The sequence below is a fragment of the Melopsittacus undulatus genome, chromosome 8 (assembly GCF_012275295.1).
Source record: "Melopsittacus undulatus isolate bMelUnd1 chromosome 8, bMelUnd1.mat.Z, whole genome shotgun sequence".
In the NCBI taxonomy this organism is placed as follows: Eukaryota; Metazoa; Chordata; class Aves; order Psittaciformes; family Psittaculidae; genus Melopsittacus; species Melopsittacus undulatus.
The window spans coordinates 17,311,968-17,333,270 of record NC_047534.1 but is presented as its reverse complement, the minus strand read 5'-3'; the positions used below and the strand labels follow the sequence as shown (position 1 = coordinate 17,333,270).

Here is a 21,303-nt window from a genome sequence, read left to right as displayed (position 1 = left end):
AAAGTGACTTTTACACAGCACAGGTAACAGATTTTGCACACGAGTTCCTAGAGCAACTAAACCTCCCTCCCACTTTGCTAAAGATTCATCGCAAGGGATAAGGAAGGGCAGGCAGTGCAGATGGCAAGGATCAAGTTTTTCAGCATGGGATTCACGTCTTCCCTCAAGACTTGATGCCAGCACACAACAAACAGCCTCGGCTGCACTGTCAACACAAGTACTCACGCAAGAAGCCCAAATGGTAAAGGAAGAGATGCGCGCAAACACTGGTTCCAAAATGAAGTACTTAAAAACTGCAACTATAGCCAATACAAAGTGTTTATTCACTGTTGAGCAGATCCAGGCAGATGCAGTAGGGTATCAGCTGTTTTGACACCCTCCTTCCCACAAAAAGTCACTCATTCTGCCCAAGCAAAGGCAGAACAGTCTGGTCCCAGCTCTCATCCCAGCGCAACTGCTTGCATGCACGGAGGTTTTTCCTGAAGCTGTGAAGTTTGCCTTCCAGGGCAGGGAATTCCAAGAAAAGCATCTGTAAGTTAAAAGGAAAACCACATTAAAATACTATCATATCACGTTTTAGGCTCATTCTAGCCTTGCCAACACAAACCCTGAACTGCAATGCTGAAGGAAGAGAGCACTCTTATGTCTGGTCCTATAACAGTGACAACATTTAAACCAGCTTCAGATTCATATTCAAATAGACGTGAGGCCAGTATCATTCCCCAGGCAAAGCCGTATCTTCAGAGAGTGCAAAACACAGTGGTAACAGCACATATGGAAGGGCAGCTCATATGGTGGTACCTCTGCACTTACAGCTAGTGGGAAAGAAAAACCAGTCAGGCCTTTACCTTTAGTTGTGCTGCAAGTTCATCTGAGTCCCTGAATATCAGACCATTTTCATTGTGTTTCACAAGTTCATGTAAACTGTGAACATAAGTCACAGAAGAAAACGTGAGAAAAAAAAAAGCAGGGAGTGGGACAAACACAAGTAAAACTTGCCCAGTGCCACCCAAAACCTCTATCATCTGGGATTTCTGGATATGAGCTTCACACCTGACAACATGTGTGCTTGAGGCCATAACCCCCCATGTATCTGCATCCCCAGAGTGGGAGCAGCAGGTCAAGTCCTGCATCCAGCTCTGGGGCAACAACACAAGAGGGACATGGAGCTGCTGGAGCAAGTCCAGAGGAGGCCACAGAGATGCTGCAAGGGCTGGAGCAGCTCTGCTCTGGAGCCAGGCTGAGAGAGCTGGGCTTGTTCAGCCTGGACAAGAGAAGGCTCCTTAAGGGGGGACCTTAGAGCAGCTCCAGTGCCTAAAGGGGCTACAAGAAAGCCGGAGAGGGGCTTTGGACAAGGGCCTGTAGGGACAGGACAAGGGGGAATGGCTTTAACCTGACAGAGGGGAGACTGAGATGAGCTCTTAGGCACAAGTTCTTCCCTGTGAGGGTGCTGAGGCGCAGGCACTGGGTGCCCAGTGAAGCTGTGGCTGCCCCATCCCTGGCAGTGTTCAAGGCCAGGTTGGATGGGGCTTGGAGCAACCTGGTCTGGTGGAAGGTGTCCCTGGCCATGGCAGGGGGTTGGAACTGGAGGAGCTTTAAGGTGCCTTCCAACCCAAAACACTCTAGGATTCGAGGAACATGGCACAAAGACGGCATTTAAAGAGTTTCTCCCTTCTATGTCAGGATATTTAAATCTACCATTACAGTATGGAAGTCCTCTCACTCTGTCTTTGGGCCACTCATCTGGACAAACTTTAAAAATTAGGTCAATAATTTACTGTAAGATTAACCCAGAAGGAAAAATCTGTCCACAAGCCAGTTCATGAGATCCTCACAGAGAATTTGTCTTCCTTTATTAAACCTCCTGCTTCCCCAAAGGCCATAAATTGTAAGAGTCACTACACACACACACTCCTTCCTGCAGAGAACACTGACACATCTGTGCAGAAGGAAGCTTCTTTTTAAAGGAGCTACATGTAAGCAAAGGATTACAGTGTAGTTATTTATTTAAGGCAAATGGTTGCTTTAAATGCTCCCAACTCTATAGAAACTTGAGTTAATTTTTAAATTAAAAATAAAACAACCTTTACTTGCTATTTATGGACTAAAACATGATTATGGTGTGATACTGCAATGGCATCTGGTACATGCAACAGTTACTGAACTCCCGTTTCGTATAAATGCTGCTTTGCATCATCCACTCACAGTGTAGCAGCATAAACAAGCTCTTACCATTCAAAATGTATGGCACACACAGGTAAACAACAGCCAAACATATCTACCACCTTCATGGGTAAATCCAAACCACTGGATGATCTATGGAGACACACACCCAGGTCTGCTGAGCCTGCAAAGCAAACAGAAGAGAGGAGAGGCTGAACTCCCCACAGCAACTCTGCCAGTTTACTGCAAATCATCCTGTTTCCGTGGGTGATGGCAGCTGAACATGAGCTACCTTCAGCACCAAACAGACCACACCATTTCAAGCATTTGGGAAGGAAAAAAAGCACAGTATATTTTGTGACTAACATCAGTCAGGATTTAGAAACACACCTGGCAAATGCATGTTAAATTTCAGGGAATTTTAACATTTCAGATATCTTAATCAGCCTTTCTGCTTCTTCACCTGCTAAGAACAGGTACTGCCCCAGAAAACACCACCACAGTCCAGAAGGGATCACTGCATGGCTCACTAGCGACCTCTTTCAGCTCAAATAGTTTCAAACGAGAGGCGTTACAGTGTGATTTTATAGACATTAGTTAAAAAGTACCAAGTAACAGTGTTTTACAGACACAGAAATTGGTAGGCTCTAACACTGCAGAATGCAGATCAAATTGGATATGTATTTTACTACTTTATTAAGCTTACTCACACTTTATGCTCATACAATGAACATGCTGAGCAAATACTATTCCAAAGATGTGTCAATTCAGAATTTCAACTACTTTTGGCTGCCCAGCCAAGAACTTTATGATTTCTTGTACTGAAGTGACCCTGAAAGTCAATTGGAACATCCACATCCACGGGCACACTGTATTCAAGCCCAGTTAAAAGAAACAGAGTACAAAGAACAGGCTAAAAGAGCAACTCGGGTACTACACCTACTTCTCGGGATTACAGTGAAGAACTCTATTTGGAGAAATTTAGCTTGCACGAGTCAAACCCACAAATACCCCATCACTAAGCAACAACTTCATTCACTTACTATATCCTACCAGCTTCTGTGCAAAGTCTCTGATAGCTCTCTGCAAATGTGCTGTGTAGTTTCTCACACATTCTCAAGCCTATTTAATAATCCACTATTTACCAAGCAGAAGAGGGTAATCCTCAGCTTCAAGCCATGGTGTACAGATCTGGATATGTTTGAAGTGCAGCTTGTTTATCAGTCCATTGTAGTAGTCTTTTAACGGTCCTTTACCTGTTTAAAAACAGGAAAAAATATGTATAATATTTAATAAGACAACTGAAAACACTGTGAACTGTGCATATGGTGCTGATCCAGGCCAGGATGCTGTTGGCCTTCTTGACTGCCTGAACACAAGCTGGGTTGTGTTCAGCTCCTGCTGACCAACATCCCCAGGTCATTTTCCATGAGAGCTTTCCAGCCATTCTTCCCCAAGCTTGGAGCATTGCATGGGGTTGTTGTGACCTAACTGCAGGACCCCCACTCAGGCTTGCTCAAGCTCATATAAATGGCCTCATCAGCCCATCAGTTTCCTCAGTCTTGGCCTGCATTTTGCCTATTGTCATGTGATAACCAAATAACTAGTAACAAATCTGATCAGTACAACTGGCACTTCAAAATCACACTAAGTTTTAGTTTGATCTTAACGAGAAAGTTAACCAAGGAACATTCACTCTATGTAATTCTTTGGCAAAATTTCATTTGATGCTCCTGTTTTTCCAGCACTAAATAACTGTTCTGCTTAGCACTCCAAACATCAGATTTTATGTTTCTTTTGCAGCAGCATCTCAATGCTGAGTGTATATTCTTTTGAGGGTGGAGTAATGCATAGCTGTGCTACAAAGTGAGGCTGAGAGCTTCTCCTCTTTAAAGGTGTACCATGACTGCTCAGCTGTAATAGCCCAACTGTAAATCACTACTCCCTCCTGTCTCTTCACCATCAACACAAGAGTCAGCACAGTGCAGAAGTGACAGTGAAGTCTTCTGCATTAGCACTGATAAGAATTGTAGTGCAAATAAACTATCACCTGTTATCACACATACTAAAGGTGGAAGCTTGACTCCTTCATTGATGTACTGCTCATAACCTGGAAAAGATAAATAAAAATTGTTTAGAGCTGACAAATACAGTTTGGTTTAAAAATGATCACAGGGTATTAACTGTTTAGTTTCCTACTTCAAGTAATTTCTTTAAAAGCATATACCTAGTAAAACAGGGGCAAACTCAGGAATGTTAAACATGTCAAATGTTGGTGTTAAAACTGAAATAAATGATGGTCCATTTCACATGCACTATTTATGAAGCATTTGTTTGACTACACCACATCAGCTGCTTCAATATATCAAGTTCAAAAGTACAGCTGCAAAGTCTATGAAGACAAGGTGCTTTCCTATGAGCACATGCCTATGGATAGTGTATGTAATAGCTTAGAAAACTGTAGTCCACAAGCCAGCCAGAAATACAATTCTCTGTGACAACTACTCTAATTGAATCCAGACCTTGCACTTCTCTAGTTCAGCTACAGCTCTTAAACCACTTCTAATTAATCTAACACACCTTTGAATGTACTGTTCTTTAGCAAACCCCTTCCTAACTGTCCAGAGTACAACCATTCCCCTTGGAACAGGCAAGATTAAATCCTTCACACCTACCTTCTAAAGCTTTTAAAAGGACTGAAAAGTCTTCATCCTCTGAAAGAGAAGGCTTTATTAGTGACATTCATATTTCAATCATTTATAATGAATTACTGTCATTAACTAACCACAGTCAAAACTTTCCTCACCTTCCCCTATGTGACTGAAGTATGGACCATGCTTCTGTTAAAAATCTGCTGTAACCATATAATCTAATCACAAATCTATAACCATCTCATGTGCTTGTTTGCTCCCCATATTGGCCACATGGCAGACAACTGAGCCCAAATACCACACACCCTCAAAGCTATCAAGTTAAAATTTTCTAGATTCTAAAGGTAGATAACTCATGGAGGAAACTGCCCTGTTAAATCAGAGGTACAGACAACCCTGCCCACGGTTACTAGTGATGGCTTTGTTTCCACATATTATCATAAATAAAGGAGCAAACGTTTTAGTTTTTTAACCTAATTTACACCATCATTCAAGATAATATACCTTAAATTAAAAGAATTAGGAAATCTCTTCTAATCATTCCTGAAGCTGAGCCTCTATCATTGCAAAACAACTTTACAAATAATTAATTTTTAGTCACCGAGATAGATAATTTACAACTTGTCTTCAAATTCTTACAGCCAGCAGGAGGCTCAGGGGAGACCTCACAACAATCTTCCAGTACCTAAAGGGGCCAACAAGAAACCTGGAGAGAGGCTTTGGACAAGGGCCTGTAGGGACAGGACAAGGGGGAATGGCTTTAACCTGACAGAGGGGAGACTGAGATGAGCTCTTAGGCACAAGTTCTTCCCTGTGAGGGTGCTGAGGCGCTGGCACAGGGTGCCCGGAGAAGCTGTGGCTGCCCCATCCCTGGCAGTGTTCAAGGCCAGGTTGGACACAGGGGTTTGGAGCAACCTGGTCTGGTGGAAGGTGTCCCTGCCTGTGGCAGGGGTTGGAACTGGATGAGCTTTAAGGTCCCTTCCAACCCAAAATATTCTAGGATTCAATGAAAAACACAATTTTGCCACTGGTGACATGTGCCTCTGCAGCGTGTCAAGTATGAGGAAGTACAAAGAGCCCATCTTTTCTCTTTGTTAAACAGTGGCTATACATTAGAAATAGCCCTCTCTGTCTCAACACCTGTCCAACTCGTGCTGCTGATGAGAAGTGCTGGCCGTGCTCTGCTCTTCTTCACGTGTCCATTGCTTCCATCCACTTCTGTAAAGGCTGATTTCTCACCACTCCAGCTGACAGACTCTGTACTAAGGAAACAGAATTTTCTGAGGATGGGCTACATAAACAGCCAGCACACACAGAGACAACACTGTGCTGAACTGACCTGCATTTCCAAACACTTTGTCAGATTTGCTGCTCAACTTCCCTAGAAACACAGTCATTACAATACTGAGCTGCAGAGAGAAAGAGAGCTGATCATAAGAGAGACCATTTTACTCTTTCCTGTTGCTACCAAGAGCCTCCTGACACTCCTGCTATGGGCACGACTCCACCTTCTGAAAGCATTTTCCTCAACAAGCTGAGAAAACAGCCAGCCTCTTTCCAGCTCTGCTTCAAACATAGAGTACAGCATGGAGGCCAAGAGTGCATTTTATTCAATCAAACTCAGAACTCACATTGTGGCAGTCATTTCCAAACCGAAACTGCTACACACTAAAGCTTTCATATCTTTTTCAAGCATTAGTTTGGTAAAGTGACTCCCCTATAAACCTATAAGAGATATTCTACACAGAACCAGAGGAGACTGTTTAATGCTTATTAGACCAAGATCCTGAACACTCTCTGTGGTCAGTGAAGAGATACTATTAATGAAGCCAGCCACTGTCCCCCAGCTCAGTTGGAACTAGACAACTGCTAAGTCCGCCCTCGAGAGATCCTCCTACAGACTGCCTCAGCGCTTCTGCCAACCGCTTCAAAAATCAAACACTTCTGTTATTTCACACGTCAAGGACTGTGTTATCACAGTTCAAGCATTTCACTAGCCTCTCCTAAGGACAATGAAGGTAACTTGCACAGCAGCAGCTGTTGGCTAAGGGCACAGAGCCCACTCTGCCTGCTGGTGCTCAGTGAAACCCCGACGCCATGCAACAGTGTTTCTGGTAACTCAGTGCAATAACTGTTACCCTTACTGCAACTTGCACGCTTGACTTACACATACCGTGGTTTAAAAGGCTCATAGTTTTCAGCTAGCTTCATGTACAAACGATGTTGAAGTTCTAATGGTGTTTCCTTAAAATAAGCAGCTGGCTTGTCATAGAGTGTTACTGCCCTGCAATGGAATAAATTCACAAGGTCAGTAAAGAACCCATATAACAACATATATATGGTGCAGTGACAGGCTGCAACAAGGTAACATGGAAGGTAATTAAGTAAATCAACCAGCAAAATCATTAATTTTTGAGTCTGACAACTTTCTGTGTTCCTGAAGTTTCCTGGAATATACCCAGGTGGACATATTCCTGTACAAAGGCCCCCCTTCTCCTGTGCACATCCAAGGGGTCTAATGCAACCATAAGAACCGCAGGCATCATAGTCCTGACTTTTCAACTTTGTAACCGATCCTGAGTAACTTGGATCTTAAAGCCTTCTGACTGCAAAACAAATACTTGTAGAGCAGACTAAGTGTTAAGAAATGCAGTAATGTCTGCTTCATTCTGATTCTAAGGAGCTTGGGAGCAAACCTCCACAACCCCCAGCCTACCACCTTCTCATCAATGCAGTGTTAATTAGGAAGAGTAATGAAGATACTTGAATGTCCCGACTCCACAACCTCATACAAAACTGTGCTGATGGATGAGCTTAAGAAAGTTGATTTTGTATGATTCCTCTGGACCCAGAATCGTCAGGAATATGTTCTTTCATTTTATTTTGCATACTCATTTGTTAAAGGTGTGTGACTTACTTTATGTTGCAATTCACCCAGAGATCTTCTTTCATTGCATTAGTGACACACAAGTTATAGTCAGACAAACGTCCAAAAAGCTTTTCATACCTGACAAAAATGAAATCATAGTTAGAAATCACAAGCAGGCAATTGTATCAGCCAAACAACTGTCCAGCATGGCACATGCTGATGCAAAGCCGAGCAGAACCAAAAGAAACCCAACTGCCCCATGCGATTTAATCACCAATTATTGACTGTACTCAGACCTTGTACTGAGGCAGGATCAATTTATGAGAAGGGATCCACCATCATTTCCTTATCCTTTAAGGCCTAAGAACACCACACTCAAAAGCCTTTAAAGCCTTTATCTACATAAAATCAACTAGATTGAGCAAGAAACAGACATTCAAAAATGAGCTGGACTGTAAAGCCACATTAGAGGGTAAATAAAAACACCCCACAGTACATATAAATACATTATAATAACAAGATCAAAGTTTGCACATGCACATAAAAGCAACTGCCTACTTCACCACATCATCTTACTATGTGCTTGACAAATGCATTCTATGGAACCTGCTTTCTGAAACAGAAAGTAGTTTAACATAGCAAAATCCAGAAACCCTTCACAAAAACAGCCCTCTGCTAATACATTGACAGACTGGTTTGGACTGAAGGTACCTTAAAACTCACAGAGTAAGGCTTAAGCTTCTGCCTAAAATCTCATCTCAATCTCCCCTCTTGCAGACTAAAGCCATTAGAATATCACCATATTCTGCCAGCTGTTTTTCATCCTTTCAAATTCAGCAAGGTATGTAACCTATAAAGACGAGAAGAAATAACTGTACAAACCATTTTGCAATTTGTACCAGTGGGTGATTTCTTCCGTGGCTCAGACTCATTACAGTGTATCCATAGTTGTGCCAATCAATGATCAGTTTGCTTCTCCAGAAGAGACATGCTAGCCAGGCCACAACTATGGCAGGTAAGCCTGGAGGGTTCTGTTTAAGGAATAAACCAAGTCAGAATAGCATAAAACTGATATCCAGTGACAAACACTAAGCAGTTACCAGGAAAATGAAAATGACTGAGGTTACATAGCTTTAAATGATCTTAATGAACAATTCTGTATTCACCAACTATAGAACTGCTGGTTTCTCCTGAAAGGACTGGTAGGCACTTGGAATTTTACTGCTGGATCAGGATCAACATTCCCCTCCAATAAATACATATATATTGCTGTTAAGATTTATTCTTTACTACTATCCATGCTAAGGAAGTTCAAAAGATCAACAGCTAACCAAAGAACAAACATGAGATGTTAACAAGAAAATCCAAGTTCAGAGCCAAAAATATCACCTGATACAGATTTACACCATTGCTTAGGCCAGCTGTAGCTCTCAAATAATTAGAATGTGTCTGAGAATGCTAAAAATACCCTGTGTATTTATCAAAATGAGCCCTAAAACATACCTGGAGAAGGATATAGGATGGCTGATCTATCTTCAGCATTGCGTACAGTAACTGCACTGCCTGCACAACGACTTTTACAACATACTGGAAAAGCTTGGGACCAACTGGGAAAGGACAAAAAAAACCTGTAAGAATATTAACAGCTCTCCGGGCAAAAATATGCACATTGTAACAGAACCAGAAAGGTTTAGAATAACTGTGCTCTATAAAGACGCACAAGAAGGTGCAGACCAGCACAAGCCGCCGGCAACGAGGCCTAACACCCCCCTTGGCTGCTGGTTTTCCCCCATTAAACCCCGTTTCCCCTCCCGAACACCAGCCCCGGTCCCCCTCGCTCCGCCGCAGCCCTGGGGCCGCCCCGCACTCACCTCGCAGTCCGCACAGGTCTGTCACGGGCACCAGCCGTATCCTCCCGCTCCGCAGCACGTCTCCGTGCGGCCTGCTCTCTGCCAGATGGGAGAGACCCGTCAGAGTGACCCCGCTACCGAACGGCAGCGGCAGGGTCCCCTCAGGCCTGGCCGCTCGGCCCCCGCTCCCCCTCTCCCTTCACTCACGGAGGTAGCCCAGCAGCGTGACGTCCCGGCCGTGCCGGGCCAGCGACAACGCGTGGTACTGCATCCGCGGGCTGCGGCCCAGGTCCCCCAGCACCGCCACACAGACCCGGCCCTCGCCGCCCGCCGCTGCCCGCCGCCGCCGCCACAGCCAGGCCGCCAGCACCAGCACTGCTGCCGCCAGCACCGACGCCGCCAGCACCGACACCGCACAGCCCGCCGCCATCTTGCGGCGCCAGCGCAGGGAAGAGGTGGCGGGACCCCCCCTTGCGGCAGCGCGCTCTGAGGAGGTGGGACGGGACTGGTGACAGAGCGGCGATAGGAGCCCGGTGATACAGAACTGGACGGACTGGTTTGGGTTGGAGTGAACCTTAGAGTGCACCCAGCTCCAACCCCTGCCACAGGCAGGGACACCTTCCACCAGACCAGGTTGCGCCCAGCCCCATCCAACCTGGCCTTGAACACTGCCATTGAACTGGAGCCCCTTTAGGCACTGGAGCTGCTCTAAGGTCTCCCCTTAAGGAGCCTTCTCTTGTCCAGGCTGAACAAGCCCAGCTCTCTCAGCCTGGCTCCAGAGCAGAGCTGCTCCAGCCCTTGCAGCATCTCCATGGCCTCCTCTGGACTCACTCCAACTGCTCCATGTCCCTCTTGTGCTGTGCCCCAGAGCTGGATCAGGACTGCAGGGGAGGTCTCACTACAGCGGAGCCCAGGGTCAGGATCCCGCTCCCTCCCTCCTGCCCTCCCCGTGCCGAGCGACTGCAGCGGCGCGAAGCGGCCCCAGCGCTGGGGCTGCGCCAGCGCCGGCCGGCAGGGGGAGCGCTGCCTGCGCCCTCCAAGATGGCGGCCTCCGGTGCTGTGGGGGGCCGCGGGGGGCCGCGGAGGCCGGTGCCGGTTTCGGTCTCGGTGGGGCGGGCAGTGGCGGCCGCGGCGCTGGCGGCGCTGGGCTGGCTGCAGGCGGTGCGCAGCGCCGGGTGAGTGTCCGCGCGGGTGGCCGGGGCGGTGCCAGCTCTGCAGTCCCGGTGTGAAGGGTCCCTTCCCGCTCTGCTGCTCCTTTCCTGGGGCTCTGGCCCGGCACAGCCAAGCGGGTGCCCCGAGGTGGGCTTGGCTGCGGGGGTGCGAAGCAGGACAGCCTCCCTCGTGCTGGGGTGGATGACAGCGATACCGGCATCTCCTGGGGACAGGGATGGCCGCGAGGCCTTCCCCACCACCTAGGGTCGCAGAGGCACTTGGCCAGGGCAGCCTTGGGACAACTGGATCTTCTCCTTGCAGGATTTCCCCGGTGGACCCTGTGCTCCAGCCCTACTTCCCCTCCCCGCACGGCTCCCAGCACAGCCACAGGCACATCAGAGACTGTCAGCCCCTCAAGTACGGCAACGTAACACACGAAGCTTGGCCCAGCGACAACAGCACAGGTGGCCCGGTGGCCACCACCAGAACGTTTGTGTCTTACATCCCCCCGGAGGGTGAGGACCGCAGGGCTGTCTATGGCCACTTCACTTTTGTGAGGAACCCCCTGAGGACCTTCTCTGTGTTGGAGCCGGGTGGCACAGGCGGCTGCCAAGAGCACCGCAGGGCAACTGTGGAAGAGACCGCAAGGCTTGGGAGGTGTCTGGTGGCCCAGAACGGCGGGTACTTTGACATGGGAACTGGAGAGTGCTTCGGGAATGTTGTGAGTAATGGGAAGCTGGTGAGGAACTCAGGAGGTCTGCAGAATGCCCAGTTTGGCATCCGGAAGGATGGCACCATGGTGTTCGGGTAAGAACCTGGGGTTGTCTATAGAGTGCTCTGTTCCTCCCTGAGGACTGGTAAGCACCACTGAGGCAGGCAGCCCTGGCGCTGCCTCTTTGGCCTCTCCCAGTTAGAGGAGAAGAATGCTTTCAGTGCTGAAATGAAGGCTGTCCTACCTGCACCCCATGGAGCTCTCTCTGACCATTGGCCTTTTTTTCCCAGGAGGAAGAGAAACTGGTTCAGTTACTCTGATGATCTCTGTCTGTTTAGGTTCCTGTGTCTCCCCTCCCAACATGCAGCAGAGATCATGGTAAAAGGGGAAGAGGTCTCTCTCTTCCCCACAGAGGAGAGGCAGAATGCAGTACAGAAACCTTGGGATTGTTAGGGACTCTGGAGATGCCTCATCCAATACCCTGCTCAGCACAGGCTTAGCTGGAGCAGGTTGCTCAGGGTCATGTCCTGTCATGGTTTGAACATTTCTAAGGTCAGAGACTCCACAGTCTGGCTGGGCAGATGTGTTCCTGTGATTGAACAACCTTGACAGTAAAACAACTGTCTGTCTCACATTAAGTTGGTCACTGTTAAGCAGAAATCCAGACATCTCCTGGATTGCTTATGCTCTGCTGTGTTGCCCTTTCAGCAGGTGACAGGATGGTTAAAGTCCCCCAGAAGTTCCAGGCCTGTGAACATGACGCTCTTTCCAATGTTCTGCACAAGGTCTCACCCTGTTTCCTGAGCAGGCAGCCTGTGGCAGACACCCACTATGCTAGCACCCACACTGCCCTGCCAGAGGTATCTGACCCTCACCCACAGCCCTCAGCTCCTGCATGAGCTTGACAAGCCTTTTGGCAAAGGAATTCTCCCAAATATCCAGTTTAACCCTCCCCTGGCACAACTTGAGGCTGTTTCCTCTCATCCTATCACTTGTTACTCTGAAGAGACCGACCCCCACACGCCTCACTACAACCTCCTTTCAGGTAGCTGTAGAGAGCAATAACATCCCCCCCTGAGCCCTCTCTTCTCCAGACTAAACCCCCCAGCTCCCTCAGCTGTTCCTCATCACACTTGTGCTCCAGACCCTTCACCAGCTCCATTGCCCTTCTCTGGACCTGCTCCAGCACCTCAATGTCTCTCTTGTAGTGAGGGGCCCAGAACTGAACACAGGATTCGAGGTGCAGCCTCACCTGTGCCCAGTACAGGGGGACAGTCACTGCCCTGGTCCTGCTGCCACAATGGTGCTGATCCAGGCCAGGATGCCATTGGCCTTCTCAGCTGCCTGGGCACAAGCTGGGTCATGTTCAGGTACTGCTGACCAGCGTCCCCAGGTCATTTTCCATGAGCAGCTTTCCAGCCATTTTTCTCCAGGCCTAGAACATTGCATGGGGTTGTTGTGACCTAAGTGCAGGACCTGGAACTGAGCCTTGTTGAGCCTCAATACAGTTGGCCTCAGCCTATGGACTCAGCTTGAGCAGATCCCTCTGCAGAGCTTCCTACCCTCAAGCAGACCAGCACTTCTATCCAACTTGGTGCTGTCTGCACACTCACTGAGGGTGCATGTGATCCATTCCTCATCCTGCTCTCTCTTTCCTAGTTACCTGTCTGAGGAAGATGTCTTGGATCAAGAAAACCCTTTTGTGCAGCTCGTGAGTGGGGTAGTTTGGCTCCTGAGAGGTGGAGAAGTGTACGTCAGTCAGAGCCAACTGGCTGAGTGCAGTGACACTCAAACCACAGGTAAATCCTGCAGTGCCTGGCTTCAGCCTGGGTTGTGCTTCTGATGGGTTTGGATGATCAAGAGGAACCTCAGCTCTGTTCTCATGTTTTAGTTCAGACAAGCTCCTTGCTGGGAGCTGTTTCATAGCCAGATCTGTCTCAGCAGGCAGTTCTGTCACCCAGCTGGTGTGCAAATTATTCCCTCTCCTCACAGGAACCTTTGACAAGTTCATCAATGTGATATCAGCCAGGACTGCAGTTGGACACGACAGTCAGGGGCAGCTGGTGTTGGTTCATGTGGATGGACAGACAGAAACCAGAGGGTAAGGCCAGGGCTGGGGAAGGGTCTTGGGGCAAGTGCAAGATGGGGCTTTATATCCCGTCACTGGAACATGAGGGACGCTGCAGCTGCCAGTGATGTGTTTTAAGGTGGGGACTTGTAGAGCTGAAGTTGAAGGCACTGCTGTTTGGTGTCTTTTGGGCAGAGCCAGAGGAGGCCAGTGAAGGTTCCAGGCAGCAAGTCATCTTATGTGGGATGAGAGGGAGCTACCCACTTCCACTGAGGAGAAGGACCAAGCTCCTTGTAGAGCAGTTTCATTGCAGTCAAACTGAGTAATGAACAAGTGCTTGCTTTCGCAGGGTCAACCTCTGGGAAATGGCTGAATTTCTGAAGCAGCAGGGACTCATCAATGCTATCAACCTGGATGGGGGAGGCTCTGCCACTCTGGTCTTGAACGGGACCCTGGCAAGCTACCCCTCTGAGCACTGGTAGGTGCTGGTGGCACAGGAACCCCACAGCTCCTGTCAGGGTGCAGAGCTCGGCCCTTGCCCCTGCTTTTCAGCATCGTGCAAGGGACAGGGTTTGAGGGACTCTAAAGTCATTTAGTGACGACATATCTTTTCCCACTTAGTCACTCAGGATTACAGTTTAGCTTTTTCAGACATGCAGCAAAGCTGCTGCCGTGACTGAGTGGCCCAATGTGGGAATCACATAAGGCACAGCTCTTAGACTGGGAGACTCAGAGCTGCATGTGCACAGGAATTCGTGGAGATCTGTCAATAGCTTATTATTGTGGAAGAGAAGCAGTGACTTGGAGACCCTGTCCTGCCTCATGTGAGGGAACCTAAAGAGTATTTTACTTTTGATTTAGCTTTTTAGTCATTTCTGACTGTAAACACAAAGGAATTTAAAATTCAGTTTGCAGTCTGCCAGTTCATAGAATGGAATCACAGAATCCCAGACTGGTTTGGGTTGGAAGGGACCTTAAGTCTCACCCAGTTCAAACCCCCTGCCACAGGCATGGACACCTTCCACTAGACCAGGTTGCTCCAAGCCCCATCCAGCCTGGCCTTGAACACTGCAAGGGATGGGGCAGCCACAGCTTCTCTGGGCACCCTGTGCCAGTGCCTCAGCACCCTCACAGGGAAGAACTTCTTACAGAAGAAAGCCGAAGTGTCGCTATAACTACAATGACATCCCCTATAACAAAGCAGAAAATATTCAAGGAAAGGCCAAAGTTGGGGGAGTTGTGACTGCTTAAGGGGACACTTTGCATGTTGCTGTCTGTAATGCTGTATTTGACATGACTCCTGTCCCATAGGAGTCAACACTTAGTTAAGACATTGACTCAATCCAGTTTTACATTTGTATTTTCCCATTATCAATGTTTGCTAGTGTGAATTGGGTTGAAAATGTGGTTTGTGCAGGGCTGGGAGCAGCATGGTGTCTGCATGCCTCAGGGGACCCGTCTCTTCCCAGCTCCTTTGACAGCATGTGGCGCTGCCCACGGAACATCTCAACCATTGTGTGCATCCACGAGCCCAGCTGCGAGCCCACGGACTGCAATGGCCATGGGACCTGTGTGCAGGGGCAGTGCCACTGTGCCGGGGCCTTCTGGAGAGGTCCAGCCTGTGACATCTTGGACTGTGGCCCTTCCAACTGCAGCCTGCACGGCATCTGCACTGACTGTGAGTCCCTGTGGTGCTTCTGACACTGAGATAGATGCCAGTGGGTGCCTGTGGGTAGCTCCAGGGGAAGCACAGACCTGAGGGATACCAGTCAGCTGCCTGTGTGGCACCATGGGCAGCCTCAGCACATCACCATGCACAGCCCTGGCTGCTTCACACAGCCCTTTCTTGCTCTGGTGTGCGGAAATGTTGCTCAAAAGTTCACACACTCTGGTGTGTGGAAGCGTTGCCAGTGTGGAACTGGCACCAGCCATAGCCATTTCCTTTGCCTCTTTGGAGAGGTGGGGCTGTGGGGCATAGCCTTTCTGGGGCTGGAAGTGCAGATGTGTGGCCAGCCCATGTGCTGGAAGCCAGCTGGTGCTGAGTGCCTCAGCCCTTGTCCAACCTGATGTGTGTTTTGATCTGCTCTGCCCTTCCCCTCCAGCCTCCCAAGCAGTGGTACAGTCAGTTGGAACATGTTGCCTTTGGAGGCTGCAGGAGGGCTGGGCCTGTAATAGGATTTGGCTTCAAACTCAGTGTCTGTGTTCCCCTTTCTGCCCCCTGGGTTTTGCTCCTGGTTGTTTGTAAACCTGCTGATGTGGAGGGCGGTGTATTAGCACTGAGCTCTGCCCCCTTCTCTCCTTGTTCCTTCTTGACTCTCCTGCTTCATGATTTTTATGAGTGTGCAGTTGCTACTTTGTCATGAACTTGCTTTGACTCTAGGGACTGCCGTGATGTTCACCCCCAGCTCCTGCTCTTTGTGGCTGCACAGTCTTGTTCTCCTATTTCTGTGCTGCCTCCCTAGTTCCACACTCAGTGCAGTGGAAGTGACTGGGCAGAGCTCAGTGTTGCTGACCCTGAGTTAATGTCTCAGACCCAAGCAGTGGGAGGTTCTGCTGCATTTGGCATCTGCAGTGGGTGCAGCATATTTGAGCTTAATCTGTGAGTTGGGGATTCCTCTTCCCTGGGATCCCTGGCAGAGAGAGTTAAGAGGGAACGCCAGAAGCAGAGGCTCCTAATTTTGTTTTCTTGCTATTTGCAAGCCTTTCTCTGTTGTTGCTAATGCCTGTTTGTATCTGCACAGCTGGATGCCTGTGTGACACTGGCTGGATGGGCAGCAACTGCAGCGAAGGTAACACTGACTTCCACTCCACTGCTTCCTGTGCAGCACGTGTGAACTACTTCCCAAGATCTGGCTGCCTGCAGTGGCAGGCTGGGGATTCCCCAAGAGGGAGCAGTAAGGGAAGGGTTACACAGTGTGATGCTCCTTTTTTGCAGCATGATTTTAACTACAGTCTGAGCATCTGAAGGGTGGTGTGGGACGAAGCTTTTGGAGCTCTGGCTCCTTGTTCAAGGCAGCACAGACTCAGCTTCTGCTCTCTGAGCAGCCATCAGCTGTGTGTGACTGGTGGTGGGTGTAAGCACGGGTGGGCTTGCTTGGCTTTGAGTGAGGGCCCTAATGACCCCTCTTCTTGTCTCCTACAGCCTGTGCTCCTGGATTCTATGGGGCTGCTTGTGCCCAGGTATGCCGGTGCCAGAACGGTGGCTCATGTGACCCTGTGCATGGAGCCTGCTCCTGCCCGGCTGGCTATCATGGCACCAGCTGTGAGCAAGGTGAGGGCTGGGAGAGGGCTTTGTGTTGCCTTTGAGCCACCTCGTGTAGGCAAAGCAAAGGTGAGCTCTGCCAGGCGGGCTGAGGGCTTCATAGCTGGAGTGTGAGCTGCCAGCTCCCAGCATTTAGGGGCTTCCCTGTGCTACTTAGGCTGGCTAGAAGGGAAAGAAAGGAGCAGAGAGGGAGGAATTTTCTTCATTGTTAGAGAAGTGTGGATTCCTTCCTCTCTGCCCCAGAGAACAGCATTGCTTCCCCAGAACTTGTGAGGGTAGAACATGGATACTTAATTCCTACACTTGAGGGTGTTGCACTGTGCCCTGCCTGTAGCTGGGCTTCAAGTGACTCCAGTCCATGACTGTGAAATGCTCCAAAGAGCTGTTCTGGCTTATAACTTTCCATCTCCAGCTTTACACCTGTTAGTGCTACCAGAGCTGGTGATGTTCTCCATGGCGTAACCACTCCAGTTTTGCTTCAGTACTCAAGCCTCCCCTTGTATCTGACTGAGCAGCCTGCTCTGGTGACAGCACCACTTCATTACAGTGTGGATGTAAAGTTCTTGTGTGCGCAGTACCTTTAGTGACACTTTGTTCCCAGCCTCTGAACACTCAGCCAGCTCCATCCCTTTTACCTAAACTCCTGGACACAAACTGCAGCAGCAGTGGACTCAGAGGCTGGTGCAGGTGGAACAGCCATAGCAGCCTGCGGGAAACCTGGGACTCAGCCACAGAGGCCTCCACATGCTAGTGCTCAGGCAAGAGCCCTTGATTCCCTGTAAGAACCAGCCACTGATGCCCCTGCTGTGCCTTTGAGCCACGCAGCAGGGCTGGAGGGCGGATACAGAAAAGGAGAAAACCACCTTGTTGTGCTTTCACAAGCCCAGAGGCTGCTGCAGAGGCAGAATCAATGCAAACACCTTGGTGACACATGGCCTGAAGCTGAGGAGCCAGCTCAGGGAGGCAATCAGGGCTGTGCTGGGGCAGCTGCAGTGGTAGATGGGGGATTGGAGATAGGTGAAGGTTTGACAATGACCAGCTTCTTTTGTACTCCCCAGAGTGTCCCGTGGGCTGGTACGGGCCAAACTGCCAGGAACGATGTCCCTGTGAGCACTCATGTCCCTGTGACCAGGAGACGGGCAGCTGCAACATCACCTCCAGCCAGTTAAACAAAGGTACCTCTGGTCAGGGCTTGTGGCTTTAAAACCGAAGTTAGAAGAGCACTTAAGTGTCCAGCATTGTGTTTGCTCAGTTATCAGCTCTGGGTAGCTGTCCCCTAACTTAAGCTTGCCTGTTCTTGGTGGAGTTTCACAGCCTCCCCCACCACTGCCTTCTTTCCCTCTGTTCTTTGTTTTCAGACGGGCAGTGTTTGGCTTCCCAGAGTAAAGGAAGGAGCAAAGAAAAATTCTCTCTGTCAGAGTAAGTGTGTAATACTCATAGCATACATGTATACATACACATAGTCCATGCCAGCAGCTGCTCACTGTGAGGTGGAGGTGTCCACACCACCTCTTGGGTGCCAGGGCAGCTCCAAGACCTGCCACTTCACTGACCAAACCACCTTTGTTCAGGTTCCAATAGAGCTGGGATTCTGTGGTACCCACAGCTCTCCTGATGGGAAGGGGAAGGTGCTAAAGTTTTCATTATCAGCCAGGTGCTGAGCTGAGGCCCCCATCAGTGAGAGCTCTTGCCTCCAGTCAGGCAGGAGCTCCCTTTCCTCTCCCACCACTGCACTGCAACAGTCAAGGGCAGGACCCACACCAGCACACAGCTCCTAGCATGTGGGTGAGGCTGCTGTGGCTCTGTGGGCAGAGCTGGGCTCTTGCTGAGGGAAGGCTAAACCCAGCACTGGGGGGAATAGCTTTAACCTGACAGAGGGGAGACTGAGATGAGCTCTTAGGCAGAAGCTCTTCCCTGTGAGGGTGCTGAGGCTCTGGCACAGGGTGCCCAGAGAAGCTGTGGCTGCCCCATCCCTGGCAGTGTTCAAGGCCAGGTTGGACACAGGGGCCTGGAGCAACCTGGTCTAGTGGAAGGTGTCCCTGCCCATGGCAGGGGGGTGGGACTGGAGGAGCTTTAAGGTCCCTTCAGCCCAAACCAGTCTGGGATTCTACAGTTTGCCTGTTAGAGGCCTTCACAGATCATGGTCTTACCTGCCCAAGAGCAGAACCAGAAGCTTGTGCCAGCAGAGAAAGGGAGTGCAAACCTTGAGGAACCATTTGCCCACTGGGCTGTGTAAAGGCAGGCCAAGGGGTGTTACTCACCTGCATTTTTCTTGTCTCACAGGAAAACCTGGATCACCACAACCTCTGTCTTGGCTCTGCTGCTTGTGATCAGTGCCATGGGCAATGTTGGCCTTTTCCTCAAGGCCAGGTCAGAGAGGCACCAGGAGGGTGGTGACTACCTCTATCAGCCACTGAGAAAGATGAATGGGGAAGCCAGTCCTACCTCCTCCTTGGCCGCATGGGAGACAGAAGATGCTCAGGACCAGAATGAAGCCCTCCTCTAGAGTCCTGGCCAAGAAGAGGCAAGGGATCTTACCTGCACCTTGTACTGACTGTCAAAGGCTGTTCTGACCTCACATCTCAAACTCCTGACTAATGCCAGAGCGGCAGCAGATCCCTCAGTCCAAGAAACTCCCTTTGCTGCTGGCTCAGCCCTGTGGAGAAAATGGCCAGATTATCAGCCATCCCCTGCTGCTCCAGCCAGAGCCAACTGCAGTGATTAGTTGCCATGAGAGGATACAGGGCATGAGCCCACACACACAGATGGGTAAGGGAACTCCACAGCTACAGCAGGAAAGGGGCTGGTTCCCTTCTCTTCTTGAGGGAAACAGGTGAGGAATGTGAGCCATGGGCACCTCAGATAGGTCCCTTTCCACTAGAGCAGCAGGAAGTACTTTTAGTGTGCAAGATAAATTGCCTTTTGTGTAAAGCTAGGCTTAAGGAAGCTGGCCTAAGGATGGTACATTCTGTAGATGTCTGCCCTTCCCTGCTAAGCTCAGACTTTATCAGAACACTGATGCAGCTGGTGGAGGCTGTTAGAGCAGCTCACAATAAACCAGCATTCCCCAGTCTCCTCCTGTCCCCATGGGAGCTTCCAAGGCCAGCACAGCATGGTGGCTGCTGGCAGCATGTTCTTCACCTGGCCTGGGCTGACCACAGGACTGGGGTGTTGTCTTACCTAATCCTTCCTCCTAAGAGTAGTCCAGGAGGTATGTGCTGAGCAGCAGCCTGGCACAGGCAGTAGCCCTTGCTCACTGCTGCTGGAACTGCCCTTCCCTCAGCAGGACAAGCCCATGGCCAACAAGTGCTTCAGGCCCCCAGAGCCTGAGCACCTCGGCTGGAATCAGGTATTTTACTAGAATACATACTTGCACAACCCATTTAGACTTTGAATTTGCTTCCATATGAGGGACAACCAGCCCAGATGTGCACCTCTGGTGCTGCAAGGAGGTTAGAGCCCATCTCAGCCCGATATTAACATTTTTATGCAGCTTTTAATCTCTCCAGGAAAAGGCTATGTAATTTTTCTGCCACTGTTGGCATCAAATCAACCTGTAAATGGAAGATTCTATTTTTCTATTACTTACAGAGGCAATTTGAACCCTGAATAAAGTCTATTAACAGTAACTGCCTGGAGCTCAGGTTCTTACCATTCAGCTACAGGAGGACACAATCTTTCCAAGGTCATTGGGGTTGGCCACTGGAAGGCCCTGGGGCCCTTTTTACTTTAACTGACATTTACAGTGCAGGATGAGGGCTTGGACCTCGCTGTGGTATGGAAAACAGACAAAAAATGCTGCTTGTACAGGAATAAATTCAAGCACAGTTGAGTTAAACAGCAGGAATGGCTGAACCCAGCCTCACCCCAGGCATGGGGGGAAGGAGCAGCACTCATGCTTGAATCCAAGCTTCCTGCAGTTTGAACAGTTGCATCGAACACTTCACCATGTGCTTCAGAGAGATTTTTTATTTCCAACATACAGGAATGCTCAGATCCTCCCCAAGCCTCCAGACACTGTAACCATGTCCATGTGCTGGCCAGGGTCACAGTACAAAGCTCCCTGCTTGGTGCTGGTGGGCTCTTAAAAAGCACTTGGAGAGTTTTGGCTGAGACTGCAATAGATAAGACAGCTGCAAGGAGAGAAAGTGCTGCTAAAATAATTAATGCCCATTTAGCTTCTAAGTATAATTTATAGCTTGGAGTGGATGTTGACGTCAGTAAAAGCCAGTGCACATGATTTCAGTTTCCCCTTCCAAGAGGGAAATAATTAGGTATAAGCATCATTATAAACAGGTTGCAAGTAATCATCAGTTTTAGTTCTTGAGACCAAACTCCTTGAGTTGAGCAGGCTTACCACCTAGGCTCACCACTTCCCACCAGCAATCCCAAGCTGCAGTAAGTGTTGCAGATTTAAGATGATGTAATGACAGCCTTTTCAAAATCTTTTAATTAAATTAGGATCATAAATTCTTAGTACAAGTCACTTTCTTCTTACTGAAAGGGAAGGGATACACCTAAACCCACCCAGCCCCCAAAAGTGATGGGAACAAGCCTGTGCCTGTGACTGCAGCTG

General features: G+C 49.2%; 2 protein-coding genes across 3 annotated transcripts; one reads left to right on the top strand and one right to left on the bottom strand.

Moving 5' to 3' along the window:
* Window positions 1–300: 300 nt before the first annotated feature.
* ALG1 (ALG1 chitobiosyldiphosphodolichol beta-mannosyltransferase) lies at window positions 301–9,995 on the bottom strand. Its single transcript, XM_005150744.3, has 13 exons — window positions 9,741–9,995; window positions 9,555–9,632; window positions 9,187–9,290; window positions 8,566–8,714; window positions 7,732–7,821; window positions 6,988–7,098; window positions 5,955–6,076; window positions 4,839–4,877; window positions 4,214–4,273; window positions 3,309–3,419; window positions 2,233–2,347; window positions 849–924; window positions 301–529 (listed from the first exon to the last, which is right to left on the bottom strand). The coding sequence occupies exons 1-13, from the start codon at window positions 9,961–9,963 to the stop codon at window positions 395–397; spliced, it is 1,413 nt and encodes a 470-aa protein (XP_005150801.2). The 5' UTR covers window positions 9,964–9,995; the 3' UTR covers window positions 301–394.
* Window positions 9,996–10,812: 817 nt separating this feature from the next.
* NAGPA (N-acetylglucosamine-1-phosphodiester alpha-N-acetylglucosaminidase) lies at window positions 10,813–20,356 on the top strand. 2 transcript variants are annotated; one of them, XM_031050394.2, is made up of 10 exons: window positions 10,813–11,492; window positions 13,057–13,196; window positions 13,390–13,498; window positions 13,815–13,943; window positions 14,935–15,143; window positions 16,207–16,254; window positions 16,608–16,736; window positions 17,786–17,902; window positions 18,086–18,146; window positions 19,011–20,356. In XM_031050394.2, the coding sequence occupies exons 1-10, from the start codon at window positions 10,921–10,923 to the stop codon at window positions 19,231–19,233; spliced, it is 1,737 nt and encodes a 578-aa protein (XP_030906254.2). In that variant the 5' UTR covers window positions 10,813–10,920; the 3' UTR covers window positions 19,234–20,356. The 2 variants fall into 2 exon arrangements, with proteins under 2 accessions (XP_030906254.2, XP_033921576.1); XM_034065685.1 differs by lacking the exon at window positions 16,207–16,254.
* The last annotated feature ends 947 nt before the right edge of the window (window positions 20,357–21,303 follow it).